Source organism: Cygnus atratus, chromosome 8 (genome assembly GCF_013377495.2).
Source record: "Cygnus atratus isolate AKBS03 ecotype Queensland, Australia chromosome 8, CAtr_DNAZoo_HiC_assembly, whole genome shotgun sequence".
Classification (NCBI taxonomy): domain Eukaryota; kingdom Metazoa; phylum Chordata; class Aves; order Anseriformes; family Anatidae; genus Cygnus; species Cygnus atratus.
The window spans coordinates 9,789,644-9,811,383 of record NC_066369.1 but is presented as its reverse complement, the minus strand read 5'-3'; the positions used below and the strand labels follow the sequence as shown (position 1 = coordinate 9,811,383).

Sequence of the window (21,740 nt, the reverse complement as noted above, 5' to 3'; positions counted from 1 at the left end):
AGGTGTTGGCTTCCAGCTTCTATAATATCTGTTGTATTGGCAGAATTTGCTTTGCAGTAAGCACTTTTCATCACTTGCTAAGTGTATAAGGGAGGAGAAGACAAGAGAGGCTTTCAAAACTGGCTGCTTTTTGCATCGATTGCTGGAAGTAGAGCATTGCCCTGTGGATTCTTTTGGAATCTGCTATCTGATGATCATTGTTTCTGCAGCTCTTCTTTAAAGGGCATGACACTTGTGAATATAATTTGCGCTCAGTTCCTATGGTCTGAAGAGCACTTGTTATTCACAACATGCACAAAGTGTAGATTGTTCTATATCTCAGCCAAACACTAGTAAAACTGTAGTTATTCTAAATTGTCCAGCCTTTTTTTCCCCTCCTTTTCTCCTTGTTCATCCTGATTCATATTTGTGATTAATTTTCAGGATGCTTAGTATCCCAGAGGTGACTGCACTTGTTTCTAAGGGTTATTAATTCTGCTCAAGTCTTAATCTTTAAAAAAAAATTTAGTCTTGTAATACTATTTTCTATCATTCAGGAGCAGATGAAGCAACAGCAGTGGCAGCAACAGCAGCAAGGTGTACTTCCACAGTCTGCTCCCTCCCAGCCCTCTAGTGGCCCTGTACCTCCTCCCCAGCATAGACCCCTTTACCAGCCAATGCAGCCACATCCTCAGCATTTAGCTTCAATGGGCTTTGATCCCCGGTGGCTAATGATGCAGTCTTACATGGACCCACGAATGATGTCAGGGAGGCCTGCAATGGATATGCCTCCAATTCATCCAGGTAAAATGTGGCAGCACGTTTGACTGTTGAACTTTCTCAGTTTTGAAATAGATGTCTTTCCTTAACCTGTGTCTAGTAATTGTAAATGGGTAAGTTTTATATAAAAAAAAAAAAACCTACATTATTTGAGACTAAGTAGATTTTAGTGATACTGGGAGAATGATACAGTCATACATCAACGTATATCTTTGACTAGAAAGTAAAATCACAGCTTTCTCCTGTATCAGGGCATGTTAGTGACAGGGCTGTATTCAAAATGTAAGACTTGCCTGCAGATGTTAAAGCTGGCTTGACTTGGGTTGTTACACTATTAAAATGGTATATTTAACCATTTATCTATCATGGTAGCACTTGGTACCACTTTATTTAAAAAATATATATATTTTTATCTTATGTACTAGCTAGCACCTTCAGAATCTTGTTATATTTCTGTTTTCAGATTCCTGGCACTCAAAGTCCTTTTTAACTTTTAGAGTGTCCATCTGACTTGCAATTAGAAAAGCTAAATTCTTTAAAATGTTAATAACAAAATAGGACCTGTAGTCCTTAACAGGGTACCGTAAAACACTTGTATGTACACTCGCCATGCCTTTGCTGTTCAGGTCTTGCAGCAGAAACTTCATCCGCAAGTTTAGAGATGTACAGGCCCGGTTCTTTCCATGATAGTGGAAGCAGACAGCTTTTCTTTTGGTTGTTATAGAGGGTAAGGGTGGTGAATATGACTTAATCATTCTGAAGTCAGCTGGCAGTGAAAAAACATTTGGTTCTAACAACAGAAGGTACAGAGAAAAAATAGGAGAGAGAATAGTGCTTCTCAGGACCCCCTGATACTCTTTGTGTTTTATGAGCTAGGTCTCTTTGCTAATGTTAAATTGGTTTCAATTGTTGAAATTAAACCTGTCACAGGAATTATGCCTCCCAAACCACTGATGAGAAGAGACCAGATAGAAGGATCAGCAGCTAGTTCGGATTCATTCGAGCATATAGCTCGCTCAGCAAGAGAGCACGCTGTTCCTCTGTCAGAGCCCCGCATGATGTGGGGGTCAGACCCGTACCCCCATGCAGAACCTCAGCAAGCTAGTTCTCCTCCCAAAGTGTTAGAAGAGCCTGACAGCTTGAGGTAAGCCTGAATTAGCTACTCCGGTCACTTCTGAGCAATATGTGATAATGCACTTAGCTATGTAATTGGTATTGTAAAATACTTCTTAAACTGTAAATCCTGACCAAGTTATTGCTGCATTTCACCCAAAATTTTAAAAGGAGTTGTGGCTGGAGGGACACAGTGTACTTGGCACTTTCGTATAAGAAATTCCTGCCCTATAGTAGGGTGTAGAAGGGCATTTTAACCCTTGTTTAGGATCCTGAACCTAATTTGATGAATGGTGATTGCCATAATATTGTAAATTTTCAGTTTTGTGGAATGCTGCTGCAGTATTGTATCCTGTCCTTCATCTGCTTTCCTTCTTCCACATACAAGAGAGCTTCTGTCTGATATGTGTTAGTTTCAAAAGTGATGTGTTAAGTACAAGTGGTATAAACTAAGACAGTCCCTTTGGACCTTTGCTGCATGCTGAGCGGTCAGGAAGGCTTCCTGTACATCTTCAAAATACCTCCCAAATACGCTTTTTTTGCTGTACTGTGGTCTGCGTGATACTTAGTGATGTTAGCCTGCTAACCTGGGGGCTTGGTTTAAAGTACAGGTATAGCCATTAATACGTTCCAAAGCGAACTGTACATTTGACATTGAATTTTTAACCAGGGTAGAATAAAATGGGTTTCTATAAAAATAGCAGACACTGAAAATGACTATCTTATGTTTCCTGAAGCTGACAGAAATCCTTCATGCAAACAGAAAATTATTTAGGCAAATATTTATCAATAAGAACTTTTCCCCCGCCGTAACATTTTTAATTGCCTTTTCTTAGGTCTGAGGCACACTTGGAGCAAGAACGAGTTGCTGTTCCCTCTGCAGCTTATCCTGTAGAACACAACCAGTTGGACTCTCATCCAAAGACAGACTTTTTCAGAGAATCAGGAGAGGTTGAGGTACAAAAGTTCCCAAGCAGGCCTTTGGAAGATGTACAGCCTCTACAAACTGACACATCTAACACTGCAGTTAATTTTGAAGGAGTTGATGAGAATGTTTCACGCAGCTCTCCAGAAGAACTTGTATCTGTGGGGGAAAGTCACTCTTCATTAAAGAGAAGCATTTCCCATGGTTCAAGTCATTCTCTAAAATCAGAAGAACAGAGGAATGAGACAACAGCAAATATCCCTAAATTGATTAACAGGTCTGTTGAGTCAAAGGAGATAATTGAGAGAATTGAGGTTAAGCCAAAAAAAGAAGTTTTGATCAATAATAGAACGACAGAAGGACCAAAACCTGAAAAAACCTTCAAACCTAAGTCTGAAACAAGATGGGGCCCTAGGCCAGGTTATGGCAGGAGAGAAGAAGGCAGTGACAGACCAGTAAGAAGATCGGGTCCTATTAAGAAACCGGTGCTTAGAGATATGAAAGAAGAGCGTGAGCAGAGAGAAGAGCGTGAGCAGAGGAAGGAGAAAGAAGGAGAAAAGATTGCTAATGAAAAACTGAGCAAGTCTGAAAAAAGTGACAAAAAGGAAGCTCCTCAAGTGCCAGTGCCTCAGGCTGAGCCAGAGACGTCTGCCTCTAGCAGCGCTCCTCTGGCTAAGAAGATAGCCCAGGATGCTGCTCCAACGCCAGCCAGCCCGGAGAGCAGTCAGCCTGAGACCGTGGTTAAAGTTCCAGTTCAGCCATCCACGCCTCCAGTCCCCCAGCAGCTCCCAGCTCCCCAGCCTGCTGCTCCCCAGCTGCCCCCTGCCATACCGCAGCAGCCGCCTGCTCAGCCTGCAGCGCAGCAGCAGCCGCAAGTTCAGCAGCCAGCTACCGCGGTGAAGGAAGAAAAGCAGCCAGAGAAGGTAGTTAGCAAGGAGGTTGTGGAGAAACCACGCCTAGAAACCAGACCAGTAAAAAGAGAGCCTGGCTTACCACCTAGGACATACTGGAAGGAGGCTAGGGATAGAGACTGGTTCCCAGATCAGGGATACAGAGGCAGAGGTCGTGGGGAGTATTATTCCAGAGGTCGTAGCTACAGAGGTTCTTACGGAGGACGTGGTCGGGGCAGCAGAGGCCATAACAGGGAGTACCCACACTACAGAGATACTAAGCCTAGATCAGACCATGTGCCTTCAGGGCCTGTTAGGCAGAGAGAAGAGAGTGAAACTCGCAGTGAGAGTTCTGACTTTGAAGTAATTCCAAAACGGCGGCGACAGCATGGTTCGGAGACTGACTCTGACAGTGAAGTTCATGAAAGTGCGAGTGACACTCTGCTTTCAGACAAAGACAGCCTAATCAAAGGCAAGCACCCAAAAAGAGAGGAGAGAACCGATGGCAAGAAACCTGTGAAGCCACTGTCATTCAAACCTGAAAACAATATCAGAGTGGACAATAGACCTCTAGAAAAAAACTATATAAGAGATGATGAGAATAAACCCAAACCAGGGTTTCTTCCTAAGGGAGAGCCTTCTAGACGAGGCAGAGGGGGGATGTATAGACGTGGTGGTAGGGATCCTGGTGGGCGTCCTCCACGTCCATCCACAATAAGGAGACCAGCCTACAGAGACAATCAGTGGAACCCTAGACAAACAGAGATCATTAAAACAGAAGACGGGGAGCCTCCAAGGAGAAATGAACATTACGGTCCTATACCCGTCGATAAAAGACCTCCAAAATTTGAGAGGAAGTTTGATCCAACCAGAGAGAGGCCACGAAGACAAAGGCCTGCTCGGCCTCCAAGGCAAGATAAGCCACCACGCTTCAGGCGGCTAAAAGAGAGAGAGGCTGCGTCCAAGATAAATGAGGCAGTAACCAGCTCATCAACAAGTGCTACAGTCAGTAACGCAGGTAATGAGCCCTCCAACGCTGCTCTGGAAGTTTCAGGAAGTAAGACACCAGACTTGTCCAACCAGAATTCCTCAGACCAGGCAAATGAAGAGTGGGAAACAGCCTCAGAAAGCAGCGACTTCAATGAGAGGCGTGAGAGGGATGAGAAGAAAACAGCAGATGTAGCAGCACAGGTAGCTGCAAAAGCAGGAGAAAACACTGGAGCTCCTAAAAGGGAAATAGCCAAGAGAAGTTTCTCTAGTCAGCGGCCTGGCATAGACCGTCAAAACCGACGTGGCAACAATGGGCCAGCTAAGCCAGGAAGGAACTTCTCAGGGCCTAGGAGTGAAAGGCGCAGTGGTCCTCCACCCCGAAGTGGAAAAAGAGGGTAAGTACCAGGTTCTGGAAGGAAGCAGACATAGTTGGGGTTGTGTTGTCCTCTTGTGGTTTGCATATGCACCTGTGTCTGTGTACTTCCTATATTTGTTAGTTTGCAGACACTTAGAAAATGGAGTTAAGAGCAGAGTATTCCTATGAATGCACGATGTTAAACAAGCCTAATAAAAAAATGTACCCCTGTTTCTCAAGGTATGTTTCCCAAATTTTGGATGCAAGCTGGAATGTTAATGTGAGCACTTTTGCAGGTTAATACGTTGCAGCATTGCGTTTGTCTCGCTGTATTTAAATCAATCATCTAATGTAGAGAAGCATGTTGAGAAATGCCATTGAGAATAAACTGTTTCCCATATGGTAAATTTGATTGGAACTTGATAATTGTCTAGTGTCACTGCTTGCCCACTCTGGTCTCTGGATTAAAAATATTAAGGCTTTCTTTGGACTAGTCGCTTAAATATGATGTGGAAGCAAAGGCTGGGTTTCCCAGGTGCCACAGCAAAGCCAGAATGCTGGTTTCTGCCTACTGGCTTCAGAGAGGGTTTGGCCTGTGAAACTTCTATATTTTTACCCTTTTTACATTTGCTCACATTACATACTGTAAGCTTCTATTCTTTTGCTTTTTTACTTTTTCCAGAGAAGGCTTTACTAGAGTTCTGAACTGCATACCTGTTGAGTTTTTGGTGTCTCTACATTGACTGAGGCAGAGTTCACCTTAAAATTAAATTAGGTACTTTTTTTTCTGTGATATTTTTTTTTTTTGGCAGCAAACATTGGATATGGCTCCAAAACAGCTTTTGCTGTTTAGCTTCTGCTTGTTCAGTTGCTGAAACTAAATGTCTGGAGCCTGCTAAGAAGTCACACAACAGACACTCACAACCCTATGATGTGATTTGCATTAGGCTGTTAGTTCCTTCCTTCATTTGCTCTGTGGCTGGTCATTAATTTTCTTAATAGAATTTTGTTTCCTTCTAACACAGGCCATTTGAAGACCAGACAGCAACTGTGCCTGGTGTTGATCCCACCACCACCAACTCTTTGCATCAGGAAGAAGGAGGTGTTACTGCTGCAGGACAAAAGAGCGCCAAGGATGCAAGTGGCAAAAAGAGAGAGGAACCTAAAGCTGGTCCAAAGAAGCCTAAGGAAAAAGCGGATGCCTTGTCTCAATTTGATCTTAATAATTATGCAAGTATGTATTGATAAGATACCATGCTAACAAGAATTTGATAGCTTTCCTGGATATAGTGTTGGATGTTAAAAGCTTACAAAAGAGGAAAGATGATTTTTTAAACACTAGAGTAATTGTGTACTTGAGCATTGCCACCTTTGTCATACATTTAAGTAACGTGCACGCCTGTAAAAGGTGGCATACCTCATTTTTTTGTACAGATGAGAGTAATATTGGTCTACCACCTAATCTTTACTCTGTCATTCAGACCATTTTCCACCACACTCCAATAATTTGCTTAACCTTCATAAGCAGATAGTGTATATCACTGAAACACTTACAGCAAATATTCCAGAAGGCTGTTCATTACTTTAAATTGTGTTTTAAGCAGTTTTAGTTCTTAGTTCCTGGAGAGTCTGGTACAGGAAGCTCCAGATTTTCAGTTTATAAATATCAATTTCCTGTCTTCAAGTTCACCAGTCTAAAGTTCTTGCACTTAGCAAGAAAAACCTTATCTTTATCAGGGCTATCATCTATATCTTCTTATGGGGAAATTGCTTCTACTCTAAAGTGGTTTTTGCTTGGTGTATTTTACTGTGTGCTGCATCTAAAGCTGTTAAAACAGCAGCATCCGTATCTTTCCTTTTTCTGTAGGTGTTGTGATCATTGATGACCACCCTGAAGTGACAGTAGTCGAAGACTCCCAGTCTAACTTGAATGATGATGGTTTCACTGAAGTGGTGTCGAAGAAACAACAGAAACGCTTGCAAGATGAAGAGCGCAGGAAGAAGGAAGAACAAACAGTGCAGGTACAAGGCACATTTGTAACAAACGTTTGTAATGCGAAAGACCTCCTTGTGATACTGAGAATGTTGTGAAGTGTGCAGAATCTTAATTCCAAGAAACTGTATTTTCATCCCTTAAAGATAACTAGATAGTTGTATTAATTTTATGTTCAGAATTTTAAATGAAACTCATTTTTACTGGGACATCTTAGTGTTCTGTACTTCTTGTTTGGGCCTTGTCGGGCAGGTGGAACTGGTAAACTGGAAACATCATTTCTTCACGCTTGTATAAATCTTTATCATATTGCTTGTGTATCAGTTGATCCCAAGAGGAAAACGGATGAGAAGTAAATCATTGTTCCTCAGATGAGAAATAAATCACTGTTCATGTGGTTAAATATCCATTAAAAAATTCATTTAAGACAGGCTTAACCAGTTTGCTTTTGCTGCTGTACAGCATACATACAGGCTATTAGCTGTAAGAGTAAAATTGGATTCCACTTACAGGTTTGGACCAAAAAAGGATCAAGCGAAAAAGGTCGAGGTCAGAACTCCAAGCTCCCACCCAGATTTGCCAAAAAGCAGCAGCAACAGGCAGCAGCTGCAGCTGCACAGCAGGCACAGGCTCAGGCACAAGCTCAGGCACAGTCTCCGTGTGCAACGCAGACTCCAGGTCAGCCACAGGCTTCTGTTCAGCCTCAAAACCAGGCTGCAGGAGGGACAGCAGCCAGCACAGAATACACAGTGTCAGGCAAAGTTCTGCAGAACACCCAGGCTCACAATGGTCTAGGAACTGAACTGTGGGAAAACAAGGTGCCTGCTACAGCAGTTCTAAATGACATCTCCAAAAAATGTAAGTATTGTAGTTACTGGACACTGATTGTCAGCAACTTGTTGATGTCTTGTTTGTATCTGCGAAAGTATTTTGTACAGGGAGTAGAGGAGAGCTGTCCCAGGTGTAACACTGTAACCTAAGAATACCCCTGAAAAGAGATTTTTACGGAGTGACACTACTCAGTATTTTACGTTGTTGTCACATTCTTGTCACCCTTCAAAAAAATCTGTGTTATTAGACTTGAGCAAGCTTCAAAATATGATGATTCCACTTAAGAAAACTACATAAGGAGGATATTGTTAACTCCTGAATAGGTTAAAAATTTCTGAACTAGAACTTGGGTAATCAATACATCTATAATTTAATTTTCCTCAGTCAGTTGGTAGCTTTAGTCAAATGCATATGGCAACTTCAGGTTTTTTTCTTGTTTTAGTTGCTTGTTTTGGTTTGGGTTTTTATTTTCTAACTCTTTTCTTGCTTATCAGTGGGACCCATTAGTCCACCTCAGCCACCTTCAGTCAGTGCTTGGAACAAGCCTTTGACATCTTTTGGATCAGCTACATCTCCAGAGGTAAGGGTGAAAGGAAGAAAAGTAACTTGTACACGTAGCTTACTCGAATTATTTATCACTGGGATTGGGTACAGATTATCCATTTACACAGGCGTCCCCATACTGAAACTAGTGTTTGTAGAATTCCATGAAGTAGGGAGATAGCACAGGAAGAGCACAGGACACAAGTTAGTGCTTTTATTGATTGCAAAACAGAAAAAACATTCTTTGTTAATCAAACCTCGGCCTTTCACAGATTCTGTTGATAGCTGCTATTCAGTGTATATTTTTAAGTTAAAATACTGTCTAGTTTGCATGTGAACACTTGGTACAGTTCAGTAACAGACAGAAACAGGATGCCTGCAAGGAATCAAATGGTTTTATGTCCCTGCTTTAAGCAGAGATGCAATAAGCCGTAGATGGTTTCTAACCACAGTAGCTCTACTTATGTCCTGGAATTTGCATAGCTCTAAATGTTTTACTTTATAGTCCTGTGGTTTAGTTTTCTTGGGCTGTATTGGCCTTCTTGACTTCATTGTTTTAAACTGTTAAGTGTCTTTAGTCTCTTACAACACCATTTTGACTGCGTAAGGAGATCTATAAATCTTTAGTCTCCTATTGTTTCTCTTGAATGTTAATTTTGAAGTTTTAGGAGAATATTGTGAAAATTAATCTGGACATTTTTATATTGTATTGTGGACATTTTATATTGTACTTGTCTTTCTCCTCTACCAGTTCTTCTTGTTTACTTATTTTTTTTACTGCTTTTTCTTTTCTTCCTCCTCTTGAGCTCTTATAAACAGTAGGAAGTTGAGGAGGAGGGAATGTGCTTTCATACATTGTTTACTCCTCTTGCAAATCTGCTGCAGTCACAAATAATGCTTTTGCTGGCAGAAGGTAAAAGTATACTTGCTGTGGTGTTCAGCTGAATGTATTTGGTACTCTTTTTTGAACCAGTGGCAATGTACTGATTTAAAAGTCTTTTGAAACGTGTTAAATGCTTGCCTTTTAAATAGGGAACAAAGCCTGGGCAAGAAGGTGGAGTTGAGCTTGGTATAGAAACTATTCAGTTTGGAGCCCCAGCTTCCAGTGGCAGCGACAATGAAGTTGGCCCTGTACTTTCTGAAAAGTCAACTGACAAGCTACCAGAACCAAAAGAACAAAGACAGAAGCAGCCGCGGGCTGGACCCATCAAAGCACAAAAGGTAGAAGGTCATGTCTTAGAAGTACAAACTTTTAAATTTAAATAGCAAAGAAATTCAGTCAAAAAGAGGTTACAAGTAATTGATTTAAAAATAGAATAGAATACTCATTCAGTTAGGACTAGACCTATAAAAATTGCATTCCACATTTGTATTTCCTAAAATAATCAAGTGGTTCTTGGAGAGAAAATGAGGAAGTGCATGTAAACAACATCCTAACCTGGCAGAAGTCATCCGTTGACAGTTTGGAGCAAGGGATGCGGCTAGAGCAGGGACATGGTTATAGATTTGTGATAGCTTTGTTGGGAGAGTATGGAGGCAATAGGGTGTTTTTGTTTTGTAGCTTGGGTTTCTTGGTTTACTCCTGTGCTTGCTTTGCTCAAGCTTTCAGAGCGGTCTTGGTGCAGGGTATTTCTGTCCTGGCTCTGTCTCCAGTTTCAGTTTTTCCTGCCTGCCTTCTCCCCACGTACCACCACTCCCAGCCAGTGGTGGGTGCATGGTGCTCGTCTTGGTAATCCAGCTAGAGAACTAAGCAAAGTAATACATCAAATTACTGGGAAAAAAGTGCTTTGGGGAAAGGGAAGAATGTTAGAGCCACTGATTAGAAGTCTCTAAGGCACAGATGTCTAGATAATTAATTTTTTGTAACTAATCCAGGAAGAGTGAATAGGTAATCAGACTTACCTCAATTAAAATGTTTCTCACTTCTCCTCCAGAGATTTAGGTTCTCTAGTCAATCATCATCTTGTATTTCCATTGTTACGACTCACAAGGAGTAATACTTTCTCCTCCTTCATTTAGATTACACTTAGTGATCTTTAAGATTATTGTAACTTACTTTCCTGTTAGCAATTTACCTTTTAAAGTGTGACCTTAAAGTGTCTGGAGGAATTTCTTCAGTTAGTTGTTATAGTAAAAAGTATTTGGAGTGAGGTATGTCTGATGATCCTGACTGCTGCATTGCAGAGCTTAGGCATTCACTTCTACAAGTGCTTTCTTCCTTCCCTCTGAAGGCATTTTCCAGTCTTTACTGGCCTCTTGAGGGTACCAAATACCTTAGGGAAACTCCTGCCCTTTCCAAAGCCCAAAAGCATCATATTTTAAAGGGTCTTCATCTACTCCTGAAACAGATGGCTTGTGTTTATAGAGCCAATACCAGCAGCTTCTGGTTTTCAAGTATCAAAGCTGAAGCAATAGGATTTTAGGGACCGCCTTTAAAGAATTTTTGTGCTGCTCTGTAGTGAGATGGGCTGAGTAGTCTCAGCCAGAAAGGATATACTTCTTTAAATAGAACATTCAAGTTCACTGAGGTCCTTCATTCTGCTTTAATTCAGCTGCACAAAAAGGAACTACTGAATTACAGCAGCTACGTTAGCCATAGTGTTTACAATGTAAGGCAACACTTGAATGTGGGTGGTTTCTTGTTGTTTTTTTTTTTTAATGGTTATTTCTTTAGTGCTCAGTCGCTAGGAAGAAATGTTGCCAACATGCATACATTGAAACATCAGTAAATAAAGGCAGAGTCTTTTGTTCTAGTTTCCTGGAGCCCTGTAAAATTCTGAGACTCTGAAAATTAAAGTTACCTATATTTATATGATGTCTTGTGGCTTCCTTACTTTTTTGTGCTTGTAAGAAAAGTCAAAATCATTTTCTATCAATTTTAATTAGATCTTAGGTTAGTCGAACTCTGCCACTGCATATAATATGTCTTGCTTGAAAACAGCGTTGGAGATTTGTAATGTTCAGAGGGGATGCATTTCACATACTTAGTGCTAACTTATTCTCAGTTGGTTTATATATTAGAAAATACTTACCTGTTAGGAAAGCCTTGTTAGATTTAAATGAAATTATTTTAAGCATGTTGGAATATTCTTGTGGGGCAGGACGTAAGGGGGAAACATAACTGACAAGTTAACGCTAACTTAGCTTCCAGACTTGAGTCCGGTAGAAAACAAAGAGTATAAGCCTGGTCCTATTGGGAAAGAGCGTTCTTTAAAGAACAGGAAGGTGAAGGATGCCCAACAGGGAGAGCCTGAGGGACAGGAGAAGCCATCTCCCACCTCTGTCAGAAGTCCAGAACCTGTCACTGCAAAGGAGACCAAAGCAACGAGTGAACTGAGTACGGAAATAGGAACAATGATATCTGTGTCTGCTCCAGAGTTCGGAACAAACACGAAGGTAAGAAAAACTTTGAGAAATTACAGAGTGCTATATGTAAAATAAGATTTCCATGATGTAATTAACATTTGATTGCTTGCTGGTGGTAGTTACCTGCACAGCAGAGCCCACTGAATAGCAGATTTGAAACAAATAGGTACTGCTTGAATTTTAGCAGTTCTTTGGAAGTAGTATGGGGATGTGCCGTCTGTCATGCTCCTGTACAGAGATTGGCTTGGAAAGTTTTAAACACTTCTGTTGTCTTTTGAACGTGAAGACTGTCCGGATGCTTATCTTGCTGTGGAGAGTGACACTGGAGCCTGGTATAGGCAGATTCTGGGAACTCACATCTTGAGCATTTTTCTGGTATATGCGAGATGAGAGCTTGAGTTTCAACAGAGAATTGCAGTAATGTGCCCAGTGGTTGGTTGAGTGCATGGATGACCTGAGGCTGTGAGTTAAGTGTTGTTCGGGGGGGGGGGGGGGGAAATAAATATCTGAACTAGGAATACACTAAAGCATTTGATGAGGCTTGTTCAGTTTATCCAAAGGCTCTGTATGTCAGTTCCCATTGGCTTGGATATTGTCAAGGTATATCCCCTCGCAGGACCCCTTCAGGATATGCAGGACTCATGGTAGTTGTCTGCATGGAAGTCCTCTGACTTCTGTCCCGTGAGGTGGTGACTTGCTGTCAGGGTTCATTGTTCTACAGCTCCGTTCTTGGCTGTGATGCATTGATAGCACTGCGTTGTTCAAAAGCTACCTATGGAGAGGCTCTCCTGTTTGGCCTGTTTGGGGACTGTCTTCACTTCTGGCAGCTGTGTGTCTCAAGCAAGAACTGTGTGCGCTCTTTCTCAAACGTAAAGCAGCCTTGTAGTTGGAGTAGCTCCTCGTTAATAGTTGCACCTGCCTTGGTAAAGGGAAAATGTGTCTTGTAAGTTTGCAAAGCAGTTACGAGTTTAGACTCAAGTTTGTTGCATGCTGTCTCGACCTGTCTTTTCCTTGTCTTAAGCAGAAATCTTCTGACACCATTTAGGAAAAACACTCCTTTGCAGAAGTGTAACTAATAGTTGAAGAATCAGAAATGCAGATCACTCGTGATTTTATCTGTTTTTAAATCTGCAGTTTGTTTTTGCCAAGTTGTCCTGCAAGCAGAAGATGCTATTGCAATTAAATCTTGTGCAGAGCAAGTGTTAAGGGGGATATTTGTTTCCTACGTATTAGCTGCAAACTTGATTTTGAGTGGAATGGCAAATAAGTATGAAAATGCAGTGCTGGGATTTCTCATCCTTCCCAGCAGTTTTCATCTTCTAAGTAGATGTAAACGGTAACAGCATAAACCGGAACTGGATGAAGTGCTCCTGTATGCAAAATCAGAAGTGCACGCTGTAAACACCAAATTTTTCAAATATTTGGTAAGGAGGCTATTTGTATTTTGCTTTTTCACCATCTCTCAGGCTTCAAGGTAAGAGGAGGAGACTCCTTTTCTAAGCCTCTTGCAGAATAGGAAACATCCTTGATTACTCCACACTAACTTGCTAGTGAGTAGCTCTGCTGAAGTAAATGAGTATCATGTCTTCTCTGTAAACATTTGAAAAGAATGAGATCTTCAAAAGGGAAGTCTGAATTTTGTGCCTTTCTGGCCCTAGGTAAATGCAGGTTGCTAAGGTGCTTTGAATTAGCATAACATTAAAATGTCAAGCCTCTGTCTTCGAAGGGAAGACCGAATTGAAAGGAAATTTTCCAGTTTGTGCTGGATATTCAAATTTCCAACAATCTCCTTACTGCTTTAAGTGGCTACTAATAGAAGCATTTAATATATGCTATAAATAAGCCTAAAAATTCCTGTCTCCACAGTTCCAGATTTGCTTTTGAGTTCCTTTGCCGTGAGTAGTTCTCCGGCATCACTAAGTTTCCTAGGAAAGGGGTGGTCGTGTTTTATGTTTAATTCTATGGAAGTTGAACCAACAACCTGCAGATGTATTAGAGAAGTTGAACTTAATCTGGATTTCACAGAAATAAACCCATCTTGCTACTTTTTAAAGTGCCTTTTAAAATAGCTTTAAATACTGAAATAGCTTTAAATACTGTTCCAGTCCTGGAACTGATTTTTATTGCAGCTGCTTTCTCATGTCTTTGCAGCATTGTCTTTGCTCCTTAATGATGGAAGAAGTGACAACATCTTTTAATCTGTTGTTTGAATGTCAGGTGTTAATGTTTTTAGCAAACATAAATGATTTATTGGTGGACAGTCATCTTTCTTGGGAGACTACTGCTGAGATGCCAGCAAGGCACACTTTCTTTAGTGTATTTGTTGACTTTAATGTTTATGAAAGTCAAGCTAGCTGTCTTTCTTCAGAAGCAGAAGCTTTGTGGGAATACGTCATCCGTCCCCAAACCACGCACTTAATAACAGCACGTGCACTTAACCGTACAGGACTGTTCTACCTGAGAAACCGCAAATATAAATTACCTCATATTAATGGGCTGTTTATCTGGAACGTGTGATGCTGTGAAGCAATTCCAGCTGTTTCTCTTGGGTTTTGTAGCATTTTTGGAGTAAAACCGAACTGTTGCACAAGTGTCTGGATCAGGTAAGACACCTTTAGCTTTCCCCCAGCCCTCCATCTCAAACTAGTTTTGAAGCTTTCAAATCACAGGAGTGATCAGTAACTGGTTGTGGATATGGCAATGAAATGTTTGTATAAGTAGTTGATAAAGGTTTGTCTTTTGGAGGTGATGTCAAAAAGGACACTTGCTTTACTTGAGAATAAAGTTTCTGAGATGGTTCAGTACCTGACAAGCTCTCTTGGTTAGATGATTTCCATGAAGCAGGAGCAAACCAAACATTGAGGAAATTAATGATTTGTAGTCCCCTGCTCCTTTGTAGCAAGGTCACCTCTGAGGTCTACCTTACTCTTTTGCTCATAAAGTCATAGGTTTGTTCTCTCTTCTTTTTGAGCAAATCAGGTAGTTATAAAAAGTTTGCCTGTTTTTTCTTCAGATATAAGTGCCCTGTAGGTAACTTCAAAAAACATGTACAGCTTTTTGCTTTTGCTATTATTACAGTTATTAATTTATATCAAACTATTCAGTTGGTTTCTTCAGTAAAAGTTGTACAGAAGGTTCATTTTAATTGAACTAGGAAAGCTTATGGTGATGGTCGATACATAAGACTGTAGACTTATATATCAGTAAATGAAGGATGATGGTTAACCAACCTATGACTTACGGAGTGGTGTTCCTACAGCTAAAGTGCTGTCTTATCTGCGTGTTTGGGATATAGCTCATCCTTGCACAACAGCTCAGCATTGCACATATGCTTGTAAGGGCACCAGAGTTGATGTGGCAGTTTTGTATTTAATTTTCTTCTAACCAAGAAGCCAGTTAGTTACACTTCGTTAGAAGGACCGTGTGATTAAAGCAGCTTTATGTGCTTGCTTCATTCTACCCAAATGGAAGTTACCCACTGGATTCAAAGAGTAGCATGCAACTTGCAGCTTGGTAGTTTGGATTGTGGAAAACGTGTATCTCGTATCCCACCAGTTTAACAAGTAAGGGAAATAAATAACTACACAGAGAAATAGATTCGTTCTGTTTCCATCATAAATACAAAAGTGTGCACACTGTATCCTCTCTTACCCTGTTATTCTGGAGCTTGTTTTTCTAGACTTTTAGCAAAATAAGCTTATCTTTTTCGGAGGATTCTTTGTTACTTGCTGGTTAGTATCTTGACGATTCAATTACTGTGTTAGGAGACATTGCCATAGGCTCGAGCAGTGAATCAAGTGTGCACTTTTTCATAGCTTATCATACTGGCTGAATGCAATCGAGCATAATCTCTTTTGTGCTTTCAAAATCATTGTGTTGGCAACACCAGGCACTCATCAGCAATTCTGCTGCTAATTTATCCTTCAGTTACTTCTTGGTGTTTGGTTCTGTAAAAATGATAGAGCCTATCCTGGGCTTGCAGTGGTTGCTAGTGAATGAGTCTTGGCTAATTCAGAGTTCTTTGGTCACACCATTTATCTAACAGTCTTTGAGTCAGGTTCTGATAATACTTGTTTGTCTAGAATACAGTCAGTTTTAAATATCCAATGACAAGAACTAAAAAACAGTGCTAAATGTGGCTTTAGAGAGAAGTACCAGTGCATTTTTTTTCGTTATAGGTCATTCTCTAGAGAGCTGGCAGTGTCATCAATTAGATGCTTTCATCAGGGAGTTTAGAGTTACCACGTCAACAGTCGCTGGCTACATCTAAGTCCATGAAAGTGGACTTGATTCGTGGCACATGTTATGGTCCACTTAACTGTGATAATAAATAAGCTTCAAGGAAAGCCTCTAGGTAAATTGGAAACTTCACCCCTTTTCTTCCTTGAAATCACTGCCCGGTGCAGAAACTGGGAGGCAGACTTTCACTGTCTGGAGAAACTGTGTCTTATGACTTTGAGACAGGACTTAACAAAAATTGTTCAGTCAAATGGCAACCATCCCTGCGTTCTCTTTTTAATCTGGAAGGCCTTACTTGTGATAGGTTTACCCAAGAGATTCTTGTTTGTTTAAAGCTACAGAAAGCTTTTGGCTAATATATTTTGCTTTTTGAATGAAGTGGGCTAAAAGTGCCTAGAGGTAGCTAAAGCATCTAGGGTAATAAATGGTAACTGGTTACACCACCACAGTTCCATATGCCTAGTGTCCTGGCACTCCATCACTTCGTGTATCCTTGCTTTATAGACAGTATTTTGGCTCATCTCCAGGCATATGTTGTGAGGTCATGAGGCAGACTGTAATCTCCCCAAAATTCTTCTGACCTCAGTAGTAATTCAGCAACAGGAATTGCTGGACATGCTTTCCAACAAGCTTTTTGGGATGAAATTCTAACTTTCTGTTGCATGATAAGCTTTCCTTCCATAGAAAGGATGACCTCTGTCCAAAAAACTTAAAATCTGATTTAGGTAAGGGAGATATTTTAATGGAATTATTTTTCTTCACAGGAGTCTGTAACAGACTACACTACACCTTCTTCTCATCCTAACACAGTGGCTACTAGCAGTACAAAAATGGAGGAGACTTTGGTGACGAACGTAAGTCTATTGTAGTGATCGACTTGACTTGGAAGACAAGAAAATATTTTTGCACTTCTTTAAAGCACAAAATACTGCCTTCAGTAAACAAGTCACTAGAGTTTCTTTCATGATAACTAGCTGTGCACTATCCAGTAATCTTACTCTGAAGGACAGTTGGTTCATTTAATATCTGTTCTGGAATTCTTCAGATATTTCCTTATTTTGTGAACTACCACTATAAGCTGAAGAGCACAAAGTGGAAAACATCTAGGGACAATTAAAAAAAAAAGAAAAAACAGAGATAAACATAATCAGTGTGTTCTCAGCAGCAGCTGGGACTTGAACCTGGTATAAGTAGCAAAGGTCTGTAGGTGAGTTTGAAGAAAGGCTTTTGAAAACAAAGCCGTTTTGAACTGTAGCCTGAAATCACAGTGCTTGCATGTAAAGGGAGCAGCTTAATGGTTTTTGAAAGCATACAGCAGGATTTAAACTGTTCGATTACTACAGAGATGTGATAATGTGATATCTGCAGTCCTCACAAAGCCGATGATGCTGGCTGTGTGTGTGTGCTGTACCAATTGAGAGGACCAGCTGGATTGTGTGTTGTAGGGGAGTCGAGCTTGTCTTGAGCTTGCTGGTACCAGGCTGGGGACTTGGATCTTTTTATTTTTGTTGTTTGAGTAGCAGGAATATAATTAGCTCAGCATTGAGTCGCTTGTTGTTTGGGGAAAGGAAGAATCAATAGTAGAATCTCAAGATTTTACAAATATGTCTTGTGAATTCCATCTCAGAAATGCTTTTAAGCTTACTGCAGCATCCTTTAATGCGGTTTTGAAGCAATATTGGTTGAACTTACTCTTCTGTTGGATTTTCTGGTGTTGTTGTGGTTTGTGCTTTTGGTGGTTAGTGTAGAAGATTGAATTCTTCTGTGTAAATGGTGTTAGTGTGTGCTCCATTGTGGCAGGTTGGAGTTGGATTTGCAATGCAGGATATAGGGGCTCCTGGCCACAAAGGATCTGTGCTATCACCTGCTTCAGAGCTTCAGTATCTGTGTCTTTTGGATTAGCCTCATCTCATCAATAGGTGGAATTCTGTTAGCTGTGCTCTTTGAGTGGAGAAAGAACTGATCAGAAGGAGTGGGCTGGCCACTGCAGTGTTTTTGATGCATTCCATTTAGAACATCAAGAAAATCCATCAGTGTTTTCTTCCATACAGATAGAAATAGCTTTCTGTCAAGTTTATTTCCCTGAGTTTGACATCTTTCATCTTTTGAAAGAGAAAATAACTGAATTCAGTTATTGGATGACAAATCTGTTTTGGTTTGTTTCATGGTCCTGTGACTTTGAAGATTTGTAGCTTCCTCTGTTCAGAAACTGCATCTTAGAACTAAGAGGTCACCAAACCCCGTGTACCGTACTGGTACGGGAGGGGCCAAACTTGGCTTGGGAAGAATTTTTGCATACCAGGAAAGTAAAATGGTGCTTCAAAGTAAATCCCAAAGCAGCTAATTGGTATTTGTTTATGCAGAAGACAAGGATGCTTCAGAACCCTAGTCTTGAGTCTCTTTAAAAGGGAGATAAGAAGCATCTCAGCACCTGCCGAACAGCCTCTTCCCACCTACTAAATTTTCACCTTATTTTATCAAAACCTCCCTGCCAAATGCTCAAGCCTTGAAGAAGTTGTAGCTCACTTTATAAAGCTTGAGCTTTGCTTTTCTGGGGCTTTCATAATAGACGTAGTTAGAATGTGATGTGTGTTGCCTGCCTTTCAGGTGCCCCTGCCCCACACCCTTCCCCTCCCTAGGAGGGAGACTCTACAACAGAGCTCCAGCCTAACTCCAGTTTCTCCCGCTACCGTCGACCTCACCCTCAAGGTATGTACCACATCCCTCTAAGGGTTGTTTTCTTGCATGCAGGGGAAAGTTAATGGAGAACTTGCTGGTAAACCTTTTTTTAGAGCCTTCCTTTGTTTCCTCTGCTGAACTGCTTTTGCATATAAACGGATGGCTGAAACACAAGACTGTATCAAAGGATGCATTTAAATTCTAAATTTCTAACCCCATTTTGCATTAACACTTGGCATCAACCAATCTTGGCTCCCACTGCCCTGAAAAAGGATCCTAGCATTTTAGCGTTGTACGATAGTGCTCATGACAAACCATCGGAATCTGATTTATTTTTACTTTTTGGTGTGTGTGGCATAAAGAAAGTTGCTCAGTTTGGTATTAAAGGCTACAAAGAGTTGCTTGGTAAGCCAAGCTTGATTTTCTTAGCTGTAAGATTTTGGTGCGGTGATACTGTGTTTTGAGTTGGATGGCTGAATAATGCAATGTAGGTGGCGTGTTGGTGACTGAAAGGCAGTTTGATCAGCTAGTCAGAACATGCTTTGTGTTGTAAATGTTCCGTTGTCTTCTGCTCTTCAGTGTAGAGCAAGTGTGGAGAATATCTTGAGTAGCATTTTCCCGTTCTGATGGATTTCAGATTGTGTGCATTGTATAACTCACTAACATAGTATTGGTCTCTAGCTTTGCTACTGTATCTTTAGAAGTGTTTGGTCTTTGGGTGTGTTAGGTCTGCTTTGTGACTGTGACTGCAGGTGACTGAACTAGTAGAAACATTGCTGCTTCTAGCGTTGAGAGTGACCTTTGAAATTAGTTGCTCTAAATTTAAACCAAAAAAAAAGCTGAGGACAGGGATTGGGTGCAGAACTAACACTTTGGAGAAATTTACTTGTCAATCCTGGTGAGACTTAAGTCTTGCCAGCATGGTTTGACAGCTGCTTGCTCACGTTCTCTATGGGTGATAGTTATTAATGATCTCGTGTTGAATCTTTGCTTTTCTTTTGTTAACACCATTTTTCCTGGGAAAAAAAATGTAACCACTAAAACAATAGACATCCAGGCCAGCAAAATGGGGAAAGGGCTGGAGAGGGATGAGTAAATTAACAAGAATATCTGGTTTTCTGTTGCATTCTTGTGTAACAAATTACCATAATCTGACTTTCTGGCACCTGAAAGTATTTTTCTGAAATAGCAGTTTCGAACTGGTTAGCAGCTGGATTCCTACATAATACAGGTAGGAACATTACAACGGCACGATCCCACAACGAATGTGATGCTGCTCAGCTACAGAGCAGACTGTTCTGCTCGTTTGTATTTTGTTCTGCAGTTCTGGTGTCAGTGGTTTTATTCGTTTCTCAGTGGATGATAAATCTTGGATGTGTGATAACAGAATATATTGAAGATAGATGTTTTAAGGCTACCTTGAAGTACTTTCTGATCAAAAGCTGAACAGAAAGGCATTTAAAATCAGCTTTGACTCAGTGTTCCTCACTCCAGCTACTGGAACACTGCCTCCTTTTTGTAACTGTTGAAGGCAACAAGCTTGTTTTGAAGCGCACTGACACTATCACTTCCACAGAAGGCCTTCTGGCCCAGGCAGAGCAGGGCTGCTCTTTCTCTCCTTGTATTTGATATAATCCTTGCTTTTAAAAGGTACTTTTGGAGCAACAGAAAGCAAAGCATTCCCTTCCCTCTTTTAGAAGAGCAAAGTCTCTAAGCTCTGCCTCCAGAAAGGGATAACCCTTTCTCATATCCTCTGTTTTCCATCCCCTATCACAGAAAGCTGTCTGTGAGGAGGCTCAGATGAGGAATTCAGCCAAAATTGTTCCAACTATTTCACGTCATTCTGCAAGGGTGTAGGTGTAAGGTGCTCATCTGAGAAAGCTTGTTGAGCACTGTTTTCCTTGCACCAACTTTACTAAAGACACCTTTACTAAGGTAGACATCCTGAAAGCACTTACCTGCCACTGCTTTTGCTAGTTAGGACACTGAGAAAAATAAAGTCCAAAGCCATCTCAAACTGAACTGCCTGGCTCTCTTTGTGTTCCAGAGTTCAATCTAAAATTCCTGTGTAGGCACCAGAGTCTGGCATCTTTTGGCTTTCTTTTGCTGGTCACCTAAACATTGGCTTACATAAGGATATTTACGTAACCATTTTTCTCCAGTTGACTTCTTGTGCAGTGAGTACTGGAGCATTAATGTGATGTGAATGGCCCTGATGGGTCAACAGTGAAGCAGCAGCCTCAAGCAGCCATGATCTCCAACCTGTGCTCTCCTCTTCCCATAACTGAGCAGCAAAATCATACCACTTTCCACAGCCTTGCTTACTGTAGAGCTTCTTACTCCTTCATATGTGGTCCGTAGATGGTGCTGCGTAAGCACTTCTAGAATACCAATTTCTCTTGCATCCTTTTACAGTTTAAGAAGTTAGAGATTAAGGAGCTCTCTAAAGGAAAAGCTGTTTGAAAGCTTGATAAATTTGAAATTTGAAACTTGAATAATTGGTAGGGGTATGGAATGACCTGGGATCTTGCTATTGTTTAGGTTTGGAAGACAAAATTCAGTATGTAGACTCCAGCTTTTTTGCTATTACTAGCTCCTCCAGGACATCATGAAACTTGATGAACATAGGAGAAGCTTCTCTGCATTCTCTATTCAGATGTCCACAGATATTTTCCTCACTTCTCTTCATACCATTGTGGTATAAGACCATTATTCTGTCTTACCAGAAGCCTTTGTTGTGTTCAGAAAGGAGCCTCTAGTCTTACCTGTGCTCCACGTTATGCAAAATCCTTTCCTTTTCCATTTTGATGTTTGCCTTGTCCACAAGAATCAGAACAAATTTGGAGGAGAGTGTTGTGATGGGGAAACTGAGTATGAGCGCATGATTGCTGGGTACGATGGTCTCAAAAATGAAAATAGGTGATTTGTTTCCAAGTGATTTAATGTGCAACGAAGTTTCTCTCCTTCCCCTTTTCCTCTTTTGAGGAATACAGAGCTTAGCTTCTTTCTGTATGGACGTGTATTGACCACGTTACCCACTTCTTTGCATATTGCTCT

The 21,740-nt window shown here is 40.9% G+C and overlaps 1 protein-coding gene across 2 annotated transcripts in view; it reads left to right on the top strand.

The window, feature by feature from the left end:
* The window catches only part of PRRC2C (proline rich coiled-coil 2C), a 70,659-nt gene that overhangs the window by 32,397 nt on the left and 16,522 nt on the right, over window positions 1–21,740 (top strand). For both annotated transcript variants that reach the window (XM_035537264.1, XM_035537255.1), the window contains exons 15-25: window positions 537–783; window positions 1,690–1,903; window positions 2,709–5,072; window positions 6,058–6,266; window positions 6,900–7,054; window positions 7,538–7,883; window positions 8,351–8,436; window positions 9,432–9,620; window positions 11,544–11,795; window positions 16,769–16,858; window positions 18,612–18,713. In XM_035537264.1, coding sequence (XP_035393157.1) covers window positions 537–783; window positions 1,690–1,903; window positions 2,709–5,072; window positions 6,058–6,266; window positions 6,900–7,054; window positions 7,538–7,883; window positions 8,351–8,436; window positions 9,432–9,620; window positions 11,544–11,795; window positions 16,769–16,858; window positions 18,612–18,713 — 4,254 coding nt within the window. The remainder of the gene's footprint in view (window positions 1–536; window positions 784–1,689; window positions 1,904–2,708; window positions 5,073–6,057; window positions 6,267–6,899; window positions 7,055–7,537; window positions 7,884–8,350; window positions 8,437–9,431; window positions 9,621–11,543; window positions 11,796–16,768; window positions 16,859–18,611; window positions 18,714–21,740) is intronic.